This window comes from Debaryomyces fabryi (assembly GCF_001447935.2).
Source record: "Debaryomyces fabryi strain CBS 789 chromosome Unknown contig00078, whole genome shotgun sequence".
NCBI classification, from domain to species: domain Eukaryota; kingdom Fungi; phylum Ascomycota; class Pichiomycetes; order Serinales; family Debaryomycetaceae; genus Debaryomyces; species Debaryomyces fabryi.
Genome location: NW_015385504.1, coordinates 1 through 15,945, shown reverse-complemented (window position 1 = coordinate 15,945; position 15,945 = coordinate 1). Strand labels below are relative to the sequence as shown.

General features: G+C 33.9%; 13 protein-coding genes across 13 annotated transcripts; 6 read left to right on the top strand and 7 right to left on the bottom strand.

Annotated features, from left to right (window-relative positions):
- Window positions 1–106: 106 nt before the first annotated feature.
- On the bottom strand, window positions 107–1,840 carry AC631_03554 (sugar porter family MFS transporter; the record flags this gene model as incomplete). The annotated part of the gene is made up of 1 exon (XM_015612383.1): window positions 107–1,840. The coding sequence occupies one exon, from the start codon at window positions 1,838–1,840 to the stop codon at window positions 107–109; it is 1,734 nt and encodes a 577-aa protein (XP_015466781.1).
- A 555-nt stretch (window positions 1,841–2,395) lies between these two features.
- On the bottom strand, window positions 2,396–3,475 carry AC631_03553 (uncharacterized protein; the record flags this gene model as incomplete). The annotated part of the gene is made up of 1 exon (XM_015612382.1): window positions 2,396–3,475. The coding sequence occupies one exon, from the start codon at window positions 3,473–3,475 to the stop codon at window positions 2,396–2,398; it is 1,080 nt and encodes a 359-aa protein (XP_015466780.1).
- Window positions 3,476–3,757: 282 nt separating this feature from the next.
- AC631_03552 (uncharacterized protein) lies at window positions 3,758–4,639 on the top strand (the record flags this gene model as incomplete). The annotated part of the gene is made up of 1 exon (XM_015612381.1): window positions 3,758–4,639. One exon carries the CDS (start codon window positions 3,758–3,760, stop codon window positions 4,637–4,639), a length of 882 nt encoding a protein of 293 aa, XP_015466779.1.
- A 73-nt stretch (window positions 4,640–4,712) lies between these two features.
- AC631_03551 (Zn(II)2Cys6 transcription factor domain-containing protein) lies at window positions 4,713–6,107 on the bottom strand (the record flags this gene model as incomplete). The annotated part of the gene is made up of 1 exon (XM_015612380.1): window positions 4,713–6,107. The coding sequence occupies one exon, from the start codon at window positions 6,105–6,107 to the stop codon at window positions 4,713–4,715; it is 1,395 nt and encodes a 464-aa protein (XP_015466778.1).
- A 313-nt stretch (window positions 6,108–6,420) lies between these two features.
- On the top strand, window positions 6,421–7,092 carry GST2 (glutathione S-transferase GST2; the record flags this gene model as incomplete). The annotated part of the gene is made up of 1 exon (XM_015612379.1): window positions 6,421–7,092. The coding sequence occupies one exon, from the start codon at window positions 6,421–6,423 to the stop codon at window positions 7,090–7,092; it is 672 nt and encodes a 223-aa protein (XP_015466777.1).
- A 229-nt stretch (window positions 7,093–7,321) lies between these two features.
- On the top strand, window positions 7,322–9,658 carry UBP13 (ubiquitin-specific protease; the record flags this gene model as incomplete). Its single annotated transcript, XM_015612378.1, has 1 exon — window positions 7,322–9,658. The coding sequence occupies one exon, from the start codon at window positions 7,322–7,324 to the stop codon at window positions 9,656–9,658; it is 2,337 nt and encodes a 778-aa protein (XP_015466776.1).
- Window positions 9,659–9,899: 241 nt separating this feature from the next.
- On the top strand, window positions 9,900–10,457 carry MXR1 (peptide-methionine-S-sulfoxide reductase; the record flags this gene model as incomplete). The annotated part of the gene is made up of 1 exon (XM_015612377.1): window positions 9,900–10,457. The coding sequence occupies one exon, from the start codon at window positions 9,900–9,902 to the stop codon at window positions 10,455–10,457; it is 558 nt and encodes a 185-aa protein (XP_015466775.1).
- A 388-nt stretch (window positions 10,458–10,845) lies between these two features.
- RFC5 (replication factor C subunit 5) lies at window positions 10,846–11,940 on the top strand (the record flags this gene model as incomplete). The annotated part of the gene is made up of 1 exon (XM_015612376.1): window positions 10,846–11,940. One exon carries the CDS (start codon window positions 10,846–10,848, stop codon window positions 11,938–11,940), a length of 1,095 nt encoding a protein of 364 aa, XP_015466774.1.
- Window positions 11,941–12,029: 89 nt separating this feature from the next.
- On the bottom strand, window positions 12,030–12,491 carry AC631_03546 (uncharacterized protein; the record flags this gene model as incomplete). Its single annotated transcript, XM_015612375.1, has 1 exon — window positions 12,030–12,491. The coding sequence occupies one exon, from the start codon at window positions 12,489–12,491 to the stop codon at window positions 12,030–12,032; it is 462 nt and encodes a 153-aa protein (XP_015466773.1).
- A 135-nt stretch (window positions 12,492–12,626) lies between these two features.
- On the top strand, window positions 12,627–13,383 carry VPS24 (ESCRT-III subunit protein; the record flags this gene model as incomplete). The annotated part of the gene is made up of 2 exons (XM_015612374.1): window positions 12,627–12,674; window positions 12,754–13,383. The coding sequence occupies 2 exons, from the start codon at window positions 12,627–12,629 to the stop codon at window positions 13,381–13,383; spliced, it is 678 nt and encodes a 225-aa protein (XP_015466772.1).
- Window positions 13,384–13,837: 454 nt separating this feature from the next.
- On the bottom strand, window positions 13,838–14,050 carry AC631_03544 (uncharacterized protein; the record flags this gene model as incomplete). The annotated part of the gene is made up of 1 exon (XM_015612373.1): window positions 13,838–14,050. The coding sequence occupies one exon, from the start codon at window positions 14,048–14,050 to the stop codon at window positions 13,838–13,840; it is 213 nt and encodes a 70-aa protein (XP_015466771.1).
- A 254-nt stretch (window positions 14,051–14,304) lies between these two features.
- AC631_03543 (mitochondrial 54S ribosomal protein uL16m) lies at window positions 14,305–14,997 on the bottom strand (the record flags this gene model as incomplete). Its single annotated transcript, XM_015612372.1, has 1 exon — window positions 14,305–14,997. One exon carries the CDS (start codon window positions 14,995–14,997, stop codon window positions 14,305–14,307), a length of 693 nt encoding a protein of 230 aa, XP_015466770.1.
- A 174-nt stretch (window positions 14,998–15,171) lies between these two features.
- On the bottom strand, window positions 15,172–15,912 carry AC631_03542 (uncharacterized protein; the record flags this gene model as incomplete). Its single annotated transcript, XM_015612371.1, has 1 exon — window positions 15,172–15,912. The coding sequence occupies one exon, from the start codon at window positions 15,910–15,912 to the stop codon at window positions 15,172–15,174; it is 741 nt and encodes a 246-aa protein (XP_015466769.1).
- Window positions 15,913–15,945: the final 33 nt, after the last annotated feature.

Here is a 15,945-nt window from a genome sequence, read left to right as displayed (position 1 = left end):
TGTTATGTTATGTTATGTTATGTTATATATTTACAATAAGTTTTAAACTATTAATGTAAAGAACGATTTAAATGCAACATTTGGAATGACCACTAAAAAATTATTTTTAGACTTGTTCATCAGAAGGTTTAGCTTCCGATGCAAACCCAGTATGATGCGCCATATTATCTGTAGATGGTGGTACCCAACCAGAGGATTTCCATGCTGGTGTCTTCAGAGAATATAATTCATCGACCTCTTCCAATGACAACCCTTTAGTTTCATAAACAAAGAAGTAAACATAAAAGAATGAAAAGATCAAACAACCTGTGAAAACAAAACCGTAATAGAAATGAATATTGGCAGTGATCATAGGAGTGAAGAAAGAAATCAAGAACCCCCAGATCCAGTTAGCAGCAGTAGCTACCGCCATAGCCTTGGATCTAATTCTTAATGGGTAAATCTCTGATACAATAGTATAGACACCACCAGCCCATGTCGACGCAAATGAGAAAATGAATAAACAAGTAATGAAAATCAACGCATTACCTGTTGGCTGATCCGTTGGTCCATCGTAACCTTCAGGATACAAGGCAACAGATCCTAATACTGAGTAAATAATAAAACAAATGCTGCACGCGACAGAACCTGTTAACAAACAAACTCTTCTTCCTAATTTTTCAATACTGTAAATACCGACAAATGTTGAACAAAAATTAACAACACCCAAGATGATGGAAGTTTGGAATGAATCATTTAATCCAACGGCTTGAAAAATAGTGGTACCATAATAAAAGAAATAATTGTTACCTGTTAATTGCTGAATCGATTGCAAGACAATACCAGTGATAACACGACTGAATATTCTTGGTTTACCAGTTATTAATTGGGACCAAGAAGCAGAACCTGCCAACTTTTCTCTATCAATACCAGCCTGAATTAATTGAATTTCTGTATAGACAGCTGGGTTTTCTGCAGATACCTTATTAGAAATACCAATGGATTTTTTGGCTTCTTCGATCTTGTTTTTCTCAATAAGATAACGAGGGGATTCTGGCATGCAAACCATACCAATAGTCAACAATATGGCCCATGCAAAACATAAACCCAGTGGAATTCTCCATTGACGAGAATCATCATATACCTTAGTACCGTAGGTTGTACAATATCCTAAGAAAATACCCAAAGTAATAAAAAGTTGAAAGCAACAAACCAATGTGCCTCTTACTGCCTTAGGTGCAGACTCGCCAATAAACATGGGCGAGAGAACTGAAACACAACCAACAGCTAACCCGGTAATGGCTCTACCAATTACCACTTGGTACCATTTATCGGTAGCTGAAATAATAATAATAGTACCGACAACATAAATAAGCATGGAAAACATAAGGCCAACACGACGGCCATATATATCACCTATTTTGGAGAGAAAAATACCACCAACAGCACAACCAATATTAAAAATTGCAACAATGAGACCAGTTCTAATATTGGTTAAAACATACTCACCATTATCTAAACTACCAAATCTCCTTTTAAAGTCAGTCATATTAACAAAACCTGAGATTGTACCGGTATCATAGCCGAAAACATAACCACCGAAAGCAATTAATAAACAGAAAAAGGAAGTAGATAAATAATCTTTAGCAGATTTTTCTGGCAAGGTAGGCAAATTTTCAACAATTTCATTTGCAGATGGAATTTGATCTGGATCTTTAGGAGTTTCATGGTTTTCAAGTTCATTACTGTCAATTTTATCCTTCGGCGTAAATGAGCCATTGGCAGTATGATTGCTTGAATTGGAACCATTATCCACAAATTCGTTAGTCGATTTCAAGTCTTTCTCATTATCTTCAAACATAATTAATTAAATTTATTGAATAAACAAATATTTTAGAAACGAAGTTGTTTTTTGAAGGAGATCGAAATATTCTTTTATAGGTTGCAAGATATGATTGCCAAATAATCTCAACAGGATCGGTTGCCGGAAAAATTTTTATGTACTTTTGAGCCCTTTTAGTACTAACCACATGCAATCCATGCGGCTTTATTGTTCTTTCGGATTAATTCTTGTCATAGAAGATATCGCCAGCCAATAATAACAAAAGTTCCACGGGTTTGAAGAATAGTAAATGATGAAAATGATGTCATTCAAAAGAAATATATCTTGCGTAATATCATCAAATCGAATTGTTTCTTGGGTAAACATAATTTTTTATATTAATTCGCTTAGACGAATATAACGTAAACAATAGAATGAAATATGATAAATTTTAAGTATAAAGTCCTTAATTACATTTGGCTAAAAAAATATAGATTTGAACCAAAATAAGTAGGTTACATGAATTTTTCTCAGCAAAACCTGTATACTCAACTAGCACATCAGAGAACTTCGCACTCAAGGCTGTATCCTAATTCAAGATTTATCTTCAGGATATTCCAAGCCATTTTCTGCCCTGACTGTATCCATAATTTTCATCACTAAAAGAGTTTCACTTAAAGGCATCGTATCGTTTTCTAACTTTCCCAGGATGATATTTCTAGCGACTGCATCAGCTTCATGAATAAAGCCATTAAATGCACTGTTGTCTTCATATTCTATAGGATCACTGCTGTCTTTAAACGTAATCCTGAATTTTTTGGGACGAGCAGGATTCGTGGCCCACATTTCTAATGTCCCCTTTGAGCCTTCAAGCCTTAAGAATGGTTCCTGTCCATCAGTATAATTAGAACATGTTAATATTCCTTGTTTCCCATCTACATATTTCATTAAAATAGACGAGGTATAATCAACTTTATCGATAGGATCTAACGTGAGAAATGACTTCGTGTCAAATTCTGTCGCTTGGATTCCAACTTTGTCATCTAACAAGATTCTTGCGTAAGTTATAGAATAAATGCCTATGTCTAATAATGAACCGCCGCCTAGTTTTATATCTCTGAGCCTTGACGTAACTGGTAGATTTTCAATATCAGCATCATATGCAAAGTCAACAAATAATCTATTGATCTTACCAAGAAGTTTATCTTCAAATATGTATTTCTTCAGAAGTGTAATAGATGGGAAAAATCTTGTCCAGACAGCTTCCATTAAGAATCTGTTTTTCTTCTTTGCAAGTTGAATTATCTCATTAGCATCTGCTGAATTAATTGTGAATGGCTTTTCACAAAGAACATGCTTATTATTTTCTAAAGCCTGAATAACTTGATGTTTATGTAGTGGGTGTGGGGTACCAACATAAACAACATCAATTTGATCATTAGTAAAAAATTCATCATAAGTTTGTAAATCTGGAATAATGCCTTCGTTATTGTTTGATTTAATACAATTTGAATCGATAAAAGCTTGACCTTTTGTTTTTGAAGAGGTCCCAATTGATCTAACTATGTGCTTAACTTCATTATCACCTTTTTCATTACTCAAGCACAAGTCATGAACGAATTGTGAGGATATATTCCCAGCACCTAAAATTCCCCAATTGATATTAATTGCCATTGTAAGTATGTAATTGAATGCTTTCTAACTTATAATATTAAAATTTGATATTTATAGATGGTAAAACTTGAAGTTTTCAAATATTACAATGTCCCAAAATTATAATGTAACATCGACGTTACATTATAGCGAGGTTACATTTGAACTTATTTTTTTGAATTTTGAAAGTACGTTACAGTGTATACATGGATACTTATTAATTACAATATAAATAGTAAGCTTAATCTACTGTAATGACCCTTCTATATTCGATACATAATTCAAAAAAAGAAACACATTAAAATGACAATTCAAATCTCACACAAACACCACGATCAAATCGCTAAGGATGGCTTCACTATCGTGAGAGGGTTATTAACGCAAGAAGAAGTAAATAAGTATAGAAATGCATCTGAAAATGTAGTTGAGTATGCAAGAGAAGGTAAGTGGCCGGAAGTCAGGACCAGAGGGAAGCAGTTTCCTCCTTGGCCAAAGAATTTTAGCCCTGATATCTGGGGAATATCTGGATTATTGAGCCCTGATTTAGGAGTCTTGTCAACACCATTTCATGAGTGCTACTCGTCTGATAAATTATTGGATATTGCGGGCGATATCTTACAGACAGATAAGAACGGATTAAGTATGGAGCTTTTTAATATGCTTATTAACCCTTTGACAGATTTCGATTTAGATTGGCATAGAGATTATATCAAGCCGGAAGTTAGTGAAGAAGAAGAAGCTGAACAATTATTACAAGATCCGTATGCGGGAACTCAATTCAATTTACCCTTGACTGAGGATAAATGCTTAATTGTTATTCCTGGTTCCCATAACAGAATCAGGACGCAGGAAGAGCGTGAAAAGACTTCCAATGATAACAGAAAGGAATTCATTAATGGACAAATCATAGTTGATTTGAATCCCGGCGATGTTGTCTTTTATAATAGTAACATTTTGCATAGAGCTTCGTACTCATCAAAAAGTACTAGATTGACTCTACACGGCTCTTATGGACATGTTGACCATGGAAAAACAAGGGCCAAAGGTGTGTTGCAACATGGTGTAGCAGAGTGGTTGCCAAGATTCGAAACCAACGTACCCAACTTGCAATTAATGAAAGGCAAATTAGAGAACTTGGCTAAACAGTTCGAAGGTGTTGATTTGGGTTACTCGCTTGATGGATAAATCTAATTAGCTAGTTTAGTTCATAATTTTTGTTGGCTTAAAAATATTTTACTCAATAAATATTTAATTCCTCCTATAAATAAATTAGAGGGACAAAAGTTTCCAATAGATGATAGGAATCTTTTGGGATCTCAAAATTTTTTTTCACAACTAATTCATACATTTCCTTATCGTAAGAATCATTCCATTTACCAAATAAATTATGGTTGTAATCTTTGTACCAATCTATATACTCGAGCCAAATATTTGTTTTCTGGTCGATTCTAAATTGGCACATCACACATAAGCAAGTATAAATGTACAATAGCTTCAATCCAAAACTATGTTTGTGAATCTTTATTATATCGTACATTTTGATATCAACCAAGAAGATCCATCTGTAAATCGGTAGTGGGTTATTCGTTTCAATTGTCCTGCAGAAGTCAATTTCAAGCAAATCAATTGACCACTTAAAAGTTTTGTATTGGTCATCTAGGAATTTGTAATTTTGGGTACTCTCTTCAAGTTCACCTCTTAAGTATTCGATCAAAGGATATCGATCTTTTTCAGTTATTTTAGGTGGATCCATAATTTCATTTAAGTGAAATAATCCACGATAGGGTGAATTATATAACAATGGAAATGCATAAGACATAGATGTTTTCATCCCTTTACACATTGATAATATATCAGGCGTAGCAGAATCGTACGAAAGCAATGGTATGAGCCCATGAGGCTGTAATGCCAAAAAAGAGAATAATAAAATACCTGAGATAACAACCTCTGCGGCCTGGAATACTGTGGAGATAACATAATTTTGATTTATGATTGCATCCATCATACAATTTGTTCTTTGCAAGCAGTTAGTGAAATATTCGCATGTCTTCTCATATAAACAAGCCTTTAAAGTATTGGGATTTAGAAACAACTCAGTGCTTGAAATATTCCTAAGAAATGTTATTTTTTTAGATTTGTAGTCCTTAATATCTTCTTGCATTAACGAGGTCAAATCACATAATGCCCATAAATGCATTGCACTGAGAGAGAAAATACTTTGTCTAACGATATCGGATTCTTGCCACAACTTTGGAACTTGAAATTTCCAAACCCTGTCGAGAGGATCTGTATTTTCAATTCTTATATAGTGGTCCTGAAAATAATGTAGTAACCGAAATTCAAATTGTGAAATATCTAATTGACGTGCAACTGAATTGAGGCACATTTGGCTGTTCCAAAGTTCCACTGACGACGGATTTATTTGCTCTACATGCTCTAGTTTCTCAATCGTCTTTATTGTCTTCGGTTTCCGTCCTCTCTTCTTATTCGTGCTAGGATCTGGGTAAATACATTCTCGTTTAGTGTACTCACAATATTCACATTTAGGCTTAGCCTCGTCACATTTAATCTTCAATTTTTTGCAACTTAGACATCTATTCCTACTTTTTTTCAATTGTGGCGTATCGGGAGATGACGAGTTAGTATTAGTCATGGCCAATTAACTCTCTCGAAAACCAAACATTTGTGTTGTCCATAATTATAGAAGTAATACAACACAAATATTCCAATTAAATTGAGGACCATAAATCCTGTTGCGCTTACATAACAATATCCAATACTTACACAGTTCTTTATTGAGATTTGGCGCAGATAATAGACTTGACTTATGATTACTAATTTGGGTGGGTTAGCGAATTACTTCCGCTGCGTGTCTTGTACTATCAATCTGATTAGTAAGGGTTTGTGAGTATTTAATAGCGTAATGTCCCAAATTATTAAAGCGTATTAAAGTTTATCAATTAATCATGTCGGTAGCAAGCGGAATAAAACTTTACTCTTGTAGTACTCCTAATGGATTCAAAGTCTCGGTCTTATTAGAATTGTTGGGCCTCAAATACGATGCCCAGTACATTGATATTAGCAAGAACGAACAAAAAGAAGACTGGTTCCTTAAGTTAAATCCTAATGGTAGAATTCCAACTCTAGTTGATTCGAGCACAGGAGTCACTATCAGTGAGACTGCAGCAATTATGCAATACCTTGTTGACACATACGATAAGAATCATAAATTCTCGTACGAGTTAGGCACGAAAAATTACTACTTGCAATTGGAAACCTTGTACTTCCAAATGGCAGGACTTGGTCCAATGCAAGGCCAAGCAAACCATTTCGTTAAGTTTGCTCCTGAGAAAATTGAATACGGTATCAAAAGATACACTGCTGAAACAAAAAGGTTGTATTCAGTGGTTGAAGAGTACTTGAAACGTAATCAGAATAATGGTTTGTATCTTGTGGGCGATCATTACTGTATTTCTGACATTGCAATTTTCTCGTGGGCCAAGTTTTTGAGTGGCCTTGACATTGACATAAAGCAATGGCCATTAACCAGTAAATGGTTTGATGCCTTAGACAAATTACCAGAAGTTCAAAAAGGGTTCACTGTTCCTAGAGAATCTGCTTTCCTCAAAAAGAATTAGGCCAATACTACATATATAGAACAAAGTATGAATGTATAAAAATTATTAATTACCGAACTTAGTACCCACTTTTGTAGATGAAAAGTTTAGGAGTAATTCCATTTATGGAGAAATGAACACGCTCACGTGACTAACCCAACTGTTAAAATGAAATTATTAGATTTATAAGATAAATCGCCGGCTGGTAATTATAGAATAAGTATAGATATAGAGCCGGCTCATTGAAACTATGAATGGGAATAGATCTAGCACTAGTAGTAAGAAGCTGTTGCCTTACGGAGATGGGTCTAACAAGATATTTGGCATGGAGAATTTTGGGAATACGTGTTATTGCAATTCTATATTGCAATGCTTGTTCTATACAGAGAATTTCCGTACACAATTGGCCCAGCATAACATTACAGTACACGATAGAAAACTATCTGTTGCAGGGGTAAAACCACACGGATTCACCACTAAATATGAGCAAATGGTGGCTAAAAGAGCGAAAGAACAAGGTAAGAGCCCTCAATCGCTGGCTGTTAATGAAACTACTGAGAGACCCAAATCTTCAAGAAAAGGATCTATATTTGGCATTAAATTCAATTCGAATAATTCTAGCAGCAATAACAATACGAAAAATATGAACGGTTCGAACGAATCTGACATAAATAAAAATTCCATGATAGTTGAAGCCAGAAACTGCGAGGCACTTTCAACTCAGCAACGCATATTAATTAAGAAAAGCATAGATTTTCAGAACTTACCATTATTGATAACAAGATCCTCCTCGAATCCAGCAAATCCAGCAAATAAAAATAATTACTCACAATCATCATCCATGTTATTGAATAACGATCAAAGTAATACAAATGGAAATAATGGCACTCAAAATGGATCCCAAAAAGACGAAATATCAATCACACCACAATCATGTGTAGTAATAATTGGTATTCCTCAACCAGAACCATATTTAAGTAGTCAAATTTATCCTATCAATCCTAATCCATCAATAGACCAAAGAAAAAGATCAGCATTAATTAACGGACCTATAATCAATTTAGACCATTCTCTACAACTTCCAACGCAGCAATCAGATGATTCTGCTTTATTATATTCTTTGAAGGATATTTTCGAGAGTATGATAGAAAATAAATCGCAAACAGGGGTTGTTTCCCCAACATACTTCATTAATAAACTAAAAGATAAAAACTACTTATTCCGACAAAATAACATGCACCACGATGCTCATGAATTCTTTAATTATTTAATTAACGAGATAATTGAGTGTTTGGATAAGGAAAATGGACCCCAAAATAACTGGTGTAATAAATTATTCCAAGGGTTAATTACCAATGAAACTAAATGTTTATCCTGTGAGACTGTAACATCTAAAGAAGAAACATTCTTGGATTTATCAGTTGATGTTCCACCTGGTGAAAGCTCATATTCGTTAACATATTCATTGAATAATTTTTCAAGACTGGAAACATTAACACATCAAAACAAATTTTATTGTAATACGTGTTCTTCATTGCAAGAGGCCACTAAAACTATTAAATTAAAGGATCTTCCTGAAATTTTAGTAATTAACTTTAAGAGGTTTAAGTATGACGAAAATGTTGATAAAATGGTCAAACTATTTGATTCAATATCATATCCTTCAACATTAAGATTATTTAATACCACGACAACTTCCAAGAAAAATGAAGATAAGTCAGAGGATGACTTCTCTCTTTACGACTTATATGCTTTGGTTGTTCACATAGGTGGCGGTCCAATGCATGGCCATTATATTTCTTTATGTAAAATTAAGGCTAAATTGTGGTTACTATTTGATGATGAAACAGTTGAGTTGGTAGATGATGCATATGTTATGCGCTTTTTTGGTAATGGACCAGGGTTGGCAAGTGCTTATATTCTATTTTATCAAAAATGTGATACAACTGATAATTCTGAAGATGCCATTGATTTTGGGTTTAATATTAATGATTTGTACGATGGTGGTGATTACTCATTAGCACAGAATTTCCGTAATACTTCAGTCTATGATAATTCAAGTATTTCTACCACATCTGTAAGGAAAACGTCTTCTGTATCATCAGCCAAGTTTAATAACCCAGTGGTAGAAGAAGCAAACAATGATATTGAAAAATCATTCAGTAGGTCCTCATCTGAAACATTTGAAACTAAAGATTACCTTCCACTGGCTACATCATCCGATGCTGGATCATTTTCCAAGAGACAATTTATGAATCCTTTCAAAGATCCCCCAATAAAAGAATCCAGTGAGTCTCGCCCTACAAGTCTTAATTTATCAACTTCGAATAAGACATTCTCTGAAAACGAGAAAGAAATACAGACACCAAAATCGGAAAAAAAGAGCTGGGTAGGTGGCTTAAAGAGAAGAGAATCAAAATTGGTAAGTACATTACCAGGCATAGAACGAAAATCATCTTCCACTAGCATGAAAACTATTTCAAGCCAGAAAGGTAACTGTAATACTAATAACGGCACGATTGAAACTACCAATACAGCCGAAAAAGAGAAGAAAAAAGGATTTTTCGGCTTCAGAAGAAACAAGTAAGGTGTCTCATAGGTGTTGCATATTACGTATTGCATACAAAAGATTGTAAGCTCGGAGTATTAATAATATCACGTGATACTCATCAATATGGTGTGCCGTTTAAAATTGATGGGAGCCCATTATTAGTTAGTAATATAAGCATTTAGATTTCCACAATTACTATCGTACCAGCTTGGAGTATAGTTGAATTCTATAACATTTTGAAAAGACTTAGTACAAGTATTTGTGAATAAAAGTGAAAATGACCACATCAGTCTCATCTGCATTAAAAACTACACCTACATCCTCCCTAATTACTTTGGCAGCTGGATGCTTCTGGGGCGTAGAAAAAGTATTCAGAAGATATTTTGGTAATCAGGGTATAATTGACATTAAAGTGGGATACGCCAATGGTATTCCAACTGTTGGCAATGTCAATTACGAAAGAGTCTGCTCCGGCTCAACTGACTTTGTTGAAAGTATTCAAATTTCATATGAACCTTCCGAAGTTACACTTGAAAAGCTCTTGGATACTTTCTTTAGAATGCATGATCCAACCACAGTTAATGCTCAAGGCCCTGATGTAGGCACTCAATATAGATCAGCCATTATGACGCACGATGAAAAGGACCAGAAAATAGCGTGGGACATTAAAGAAAAAATGCAAAAAGAATGGTATCCAAACCACAAGATAGTTACTATAATAGAGCCTATAAAAATTTGGTACGATGCAGAAGAGTACCATCAAGAGTATTTGAAGAAAAACCCGGGAGGATATGAATGTCCTTCTCACTTTTTAAGGACCAAACCAAAGGTTTGAAAGGCTGTAATTCAAAGATAGTGGTTTTATCAAGACTATAAGATATACTGAGACCTTTTCAGTAATATCTTAGTATAGTTTGGCTTGCTCAATTTTGGTTAAACAGAGATATTACGCCCATCAAGCTGCAACTTTACTCTTAGTTTATTTTCTATTACCTGTTTAGTCAATCTACCTTATGACACAATTAATACATTTAATACATTGTATAATATGAATAATATTTAGTTATGACAGAAAACGAAGGAGCTGAACTTGCAATGGACTTCGTTCCTTGATTGCATCCTGTATATAATATTTTTATATACGCGTCAAAATTTCCAATAGATGCTTAATTCTTTGGGTGTGGCCTTTAGTAAACTAGAAGAAATAGAGAATCTAAAGCAGTATGTCGTTGTGGGTAGATAAATATAGACCTAAAAATTTAAAGCAATTGTCATATCATGAGTCAATTACGCAAAATCTAGCTGCTTTGGCAAGCACAGGTGATTTTCCACATTTGTTAGTTTATGGACCTCCAGGCAGTGGTAAGAAAACAAGAATTTATTGTACTTTACATGAATTATTTGGACCACAAGTAGAGAAATTGAAAATTGATGTAAAGGTATTTACTACCTCTTCTAATAGAAAATTAGAGTTTAATGTTTTGAGTTCACCTTATCATTTAGAGATCACACCTTCTGATATGGGAAACAATGACAGAGTTGTCATTCAAGATTTATTGAAAGATGTTGCATCAACAGAACAAGTAGATTTTAGTAACCAATCTAAGTCTGCATCAAAGCATAGATTTAAGGTTGTTATTATAAATGAAGCAGACTCATTAAGTAGAGATGCACAAGCAGCGTTGAGAAGAACAATGGAGAAATACTCAGCTAATATCAGAATAATTATGATATGTAATACGACATCAAATATTATATCGCCTATTAAGTCAAGAACATTACTAGTGAGAATACCTGCACCATCTGATCAAGAAATCAGCAATATCTTGTTATGCATAGCCGATAAAGAGTCAGTTAAGTTTAATCCTCATAATGAAACAAAGAAGCAAGAATTCTTCAACAAAGTATCGAAAAGCTCAGAACGTAACTTGAGAAAAGCTTTATTATGTTTTGAAACGATTCTGATGCAAGGAGAACTGATTGCAATTAATAATACAGACCTGGCGGTGATTGCATTGGACTGGGAAGTAATTATTCAAAATTTGGCTAAATCCATTGTATCAAATAGGACAGTTGCTAATTTAGCCAAAGTAAGAGTGGTGTTTTACGAATTGTTATCCCATTGTATTCCTCCTAGAATCATTTTAAAGAAGCTTTTATTTAACTTAATTGAAGTATCTAACAGCAATGCAGCCATAACTCAAAGTCTAGTTGAGATCGGCGCAGTATTCGATGAACGTTTGAGTTTAGGGCAGAAGAGTATATTTCATTTGGAGGGATTTGTCGCTAAATCGATGGTTGCATTAGAAAAACAATAGTAAAGAGTATATCATTGATGATTATTACGTAAATATGAACTACCAAAATAAGTAGATATAGAAAGGAAACAAATAATTAAACATAAGACTCAATATTGCACTTTATTATCACCAGCCAGTTTACTATCTTTCTGGCCATTACTTCCTCCAGCTATTTCTTCATAATCTGGAGGTGGTGGATGCAAAGATTCAGATTCATTTTGTGGAATATCCAACAGGGACCCCTGTCTTTCCTGCTCTTGAGCATATGGGTTACTATCAACTACCAGGGTAGGTCTTATCTCATCGTCATCTCCAATTCTTATATAACCATCTCTTCCAGAACGTCTGGTGATTCTTTTTGGGTATTCAATAAGAACGTAGTATAAACTAAAGACGACACCAGGAATATGTCCTAGCAAAGTTAAGATAACTGATATAAGACATTCTTTGGTGAATATGGAGTTATTCGAAAGCATAATTATGGGAACAGGGGGAATTATGAACGACAAAACTATCAAGAGTATAGTCTGTGCATAGTTAGGCACATTATCTTCTTCATACCTAGGCATCTTTATAAATAAGGGATTAAATTAAAAATTATTTATATCTCGTTTTTTACTAAGCTCCTTAAATTCGCATTCTAGTATCGAAGAAATAATTACTTCTTGAAGATAACTACATTGTTGAATAATATATGAATAACCATGGATTATATAAAGAAGGCAATATGGGGACCTGATCCTAAGGAACAAGTATGTGGATACGTTTAATTTTTTCATTATTTAGAATTGTGGGGTCAAATGCAACTAAATGATACTAACATAAACTTAGATGAGGAAAATAAACCAATTACTTCGTAAAAATAAACGAGAGTTAGATCGGTCAATGAATCAGTTACAACCTTTAAAGAAGAAAACTGAAGCCTTGATCAAGAAATCGGCTAAGGACAAGGACTATAAATCAGCAAAAATATATGCTAGGGAATTGATTGGTATTAATCGTCAATACAATAAATTATATCTTTCTAAGACACGAATAGATTCGATAACCATGTCTATCAATGAACAATGGTCTATGAATAAGCTCACTTCATCTTTACAGCTACTGACTGGAGTTATGAAAGATGTTAATCAACTAGTCAGCATAGGTGCAATCCTGGGGACGATGCAAGAATTACTGAAAGAGTTAATGAAAGCAGGTGTTATCAATGAAATGATGGAGGATATGGTGGATTTGGATGTTGAGGATGACGAATTAGAAAGCGAATCGCAAGATGAAGTAAACAAGATTATTCAAAGTTTGACTGAAGACAAATTCTCTAAAATTGATAATGAAGTTCCTACAAGTAATATGCCTTCAGAATTGGAAGAACCTAAAGCGAATGATATTCAGTTAGAAGATGATGTTGATCACGAAGCATTAGATGAAATGAGAGAAAGATTGAAAGCATTACAGGAATGATTATAGACTTTATCACATTCCTATTAAGCATTACTTCATCTATAGTACTGAGTATGATGATTATGATGTAGTATATTGATTCATATTCCAGAATATGTAATAAATGTTATGTTAGTAGTAAATAGAATGCATAATATCAGAAAGAAATGAATATTGTGAGGAATATTCCTGAGCACCAATTGAGTAATATCAATTTAAGCAGTTGGCTGCAGCATACTCTATTATATCAGAGTTTTTTAACCTTTGATGATAATTCTTTAGACCAATTATCTATTTCCTTTGTTATATTTTCAATTTTTTCTATTTGATTTTCGATTTCCAGCAACATTGTAGTGAACGATTTAAATTCATTGTCTGTGAGATTGTTAGTATCAAACTAGATAATGTCAGGTATAACGAATGTCAAATGATTAAAAGTAGGATCTAATGGATTCTAGCGGAATGACATATGAACTCAAAACTTACTTAAATCTTCTAAGCTATGAGCATTATTTTCTAATTTGTTGAGCTGCTGTTCTAGCTTTATGTAATTTAAAGACTGATTTGTATTTAGATTCTCAATAATATTTAAATCTATTGTAGAAATCTCGGTATCAGATTCAACTAGTCTAGATAAAACATTTAAAGAATTACCAATATATTTGGTTGAATCCTTCAGGGCAGTCATAGATATGTTTGTTTACTAAACATGAAATATAAGATAATATAACTTAAATGCGCAAATGTACATATATATATATACGCTTCGTAATCGACGAGAAACGTTGATTTCATAAGGCTCAGAATAAAAATCAAATCAATTTAGGTTGAACTACAGCCAATAGGTTATGTCGACTATATATTTGAATAAAAATATATAATAATAATATTTACAAGTGTATTTTCTTCAATATTTAAGGAAAGCAATGGTCATCTGTCTATTTAACGTCCTCTAAACATTTGAAACATTGGATCTTTAGCAGTTTGAATATTGGTCCACTTACGTGTTGGATTCTTGTTTAATTCTTCAACGTAGTTGATTTTTTCCGGCTTATCAATACAATGATTAATACTTACTCTGACCTTGGAGTCTTTGTTGATGATTTCAAACAAGCCAGGTAATTTATCAGATGCTTTTCTCAATGCTTCCTTCGCAACCTTTTCGTGTACATTTCCCTTTATCTCGAATAAGACTTTACCAGTGGTAACACGACATGCCCAATGAGAAAATGCACCCTTACCTTTACCCATTCTTGTCTGATTACCTTTAATACAGACAGGTGTATTACACACAAATCTCGTAATTAGCTGACCATTTGAAGGTCTAATTTCTCTTTTAATAACTTTGTCAGCTTCTTGTAACTGAGTAGCCGTCATACGGATACCATTGGATTTTAATCTTAAACCGTATTCACCAAATTCCAAAGAGTTACCCTTTACTGATCCCCCGGTTTTAACACTAACTCTACCTTTGAATGCTTTTCTGATTCTTTTGAATCTTGGTGCATATTCATGTTTATGTCTTACGCTGTTGAGCAAGAATGAATTATTTATACTAGGCTTGAAAGCGCTTAAACCAATAGATGGCGTACCTGTCTTGATGGAAGAAAACAAAGATCTTCCAAGTCCTAACATTTCAAGTTTTCCTTCTAGGATTTAATAAGAAACGAATACAAATCGATAGGTTTACAAGTTGTTCTGGATTGTCTGTCGGATTTTGATCAATTTTCAAAAAAAATTGTGTCTTTCAAAATTACACAAAACCTCATCAATTAAATTTATATACAAGAAATACTAAGTTACTTCTAACTAACGGATTGTAACATTGAAATAAGTAATTAAATCATCTTCAACCTTTTTATGTATCTCGTTGATTTCTTCGTTAGTCAAGTTTCTATCCATAGATTGATAGTTAATTCTGTAGCATTGGGATCTTTTACCTGTTTTTGGATGAACAAACTCATCAATACTAGTTACATTCTCTATTAAGTCATTACCGTGGGTACGAACAATTTCCATAACATCGTTGACATGCAATAATGATTCACTTGGAAGCCAAAATGATACATCTCTTTTGATACCTGGAAATTTAGAGTATGGCCTGAAAGTAGCAATTTTTCCCATTTCAAACTGATTACTGAACCTCTCATCTAAAGTCCAGAAAAGTCTAATATCGGGAATGCCGAATAACAACATAGCGATTCTATCAAGACCAACACCAAAAGCCCATCCTAGTTTGTCATTTCCTAATCCTGAATTAAGCAACACCTGTTGTTGGACTAGCCCACATCCACAGCACTCTAACCACTCACCTTTCCACCATACTTCGATCTCCCACGATGGCGATGTCCATGGGAAATATGCTTCCACCCATCTCACCTTTAATGGCTCGTTCAAATAAGGTTCTGTAGAACCTGCTAATCTTGCCGATTCCTTAGCCGTTTCAAACACTTGGTTGACTAAGTACTCAAGGGTTTTCTTTAAATGTACGCTAATCAATTCCACTTGCCTATCAGTCATGTAGTCTTGTTTTGGATTTCCCGAATTCATTGGCTTTTCCCTAAACGGATCCTCAACAATAAT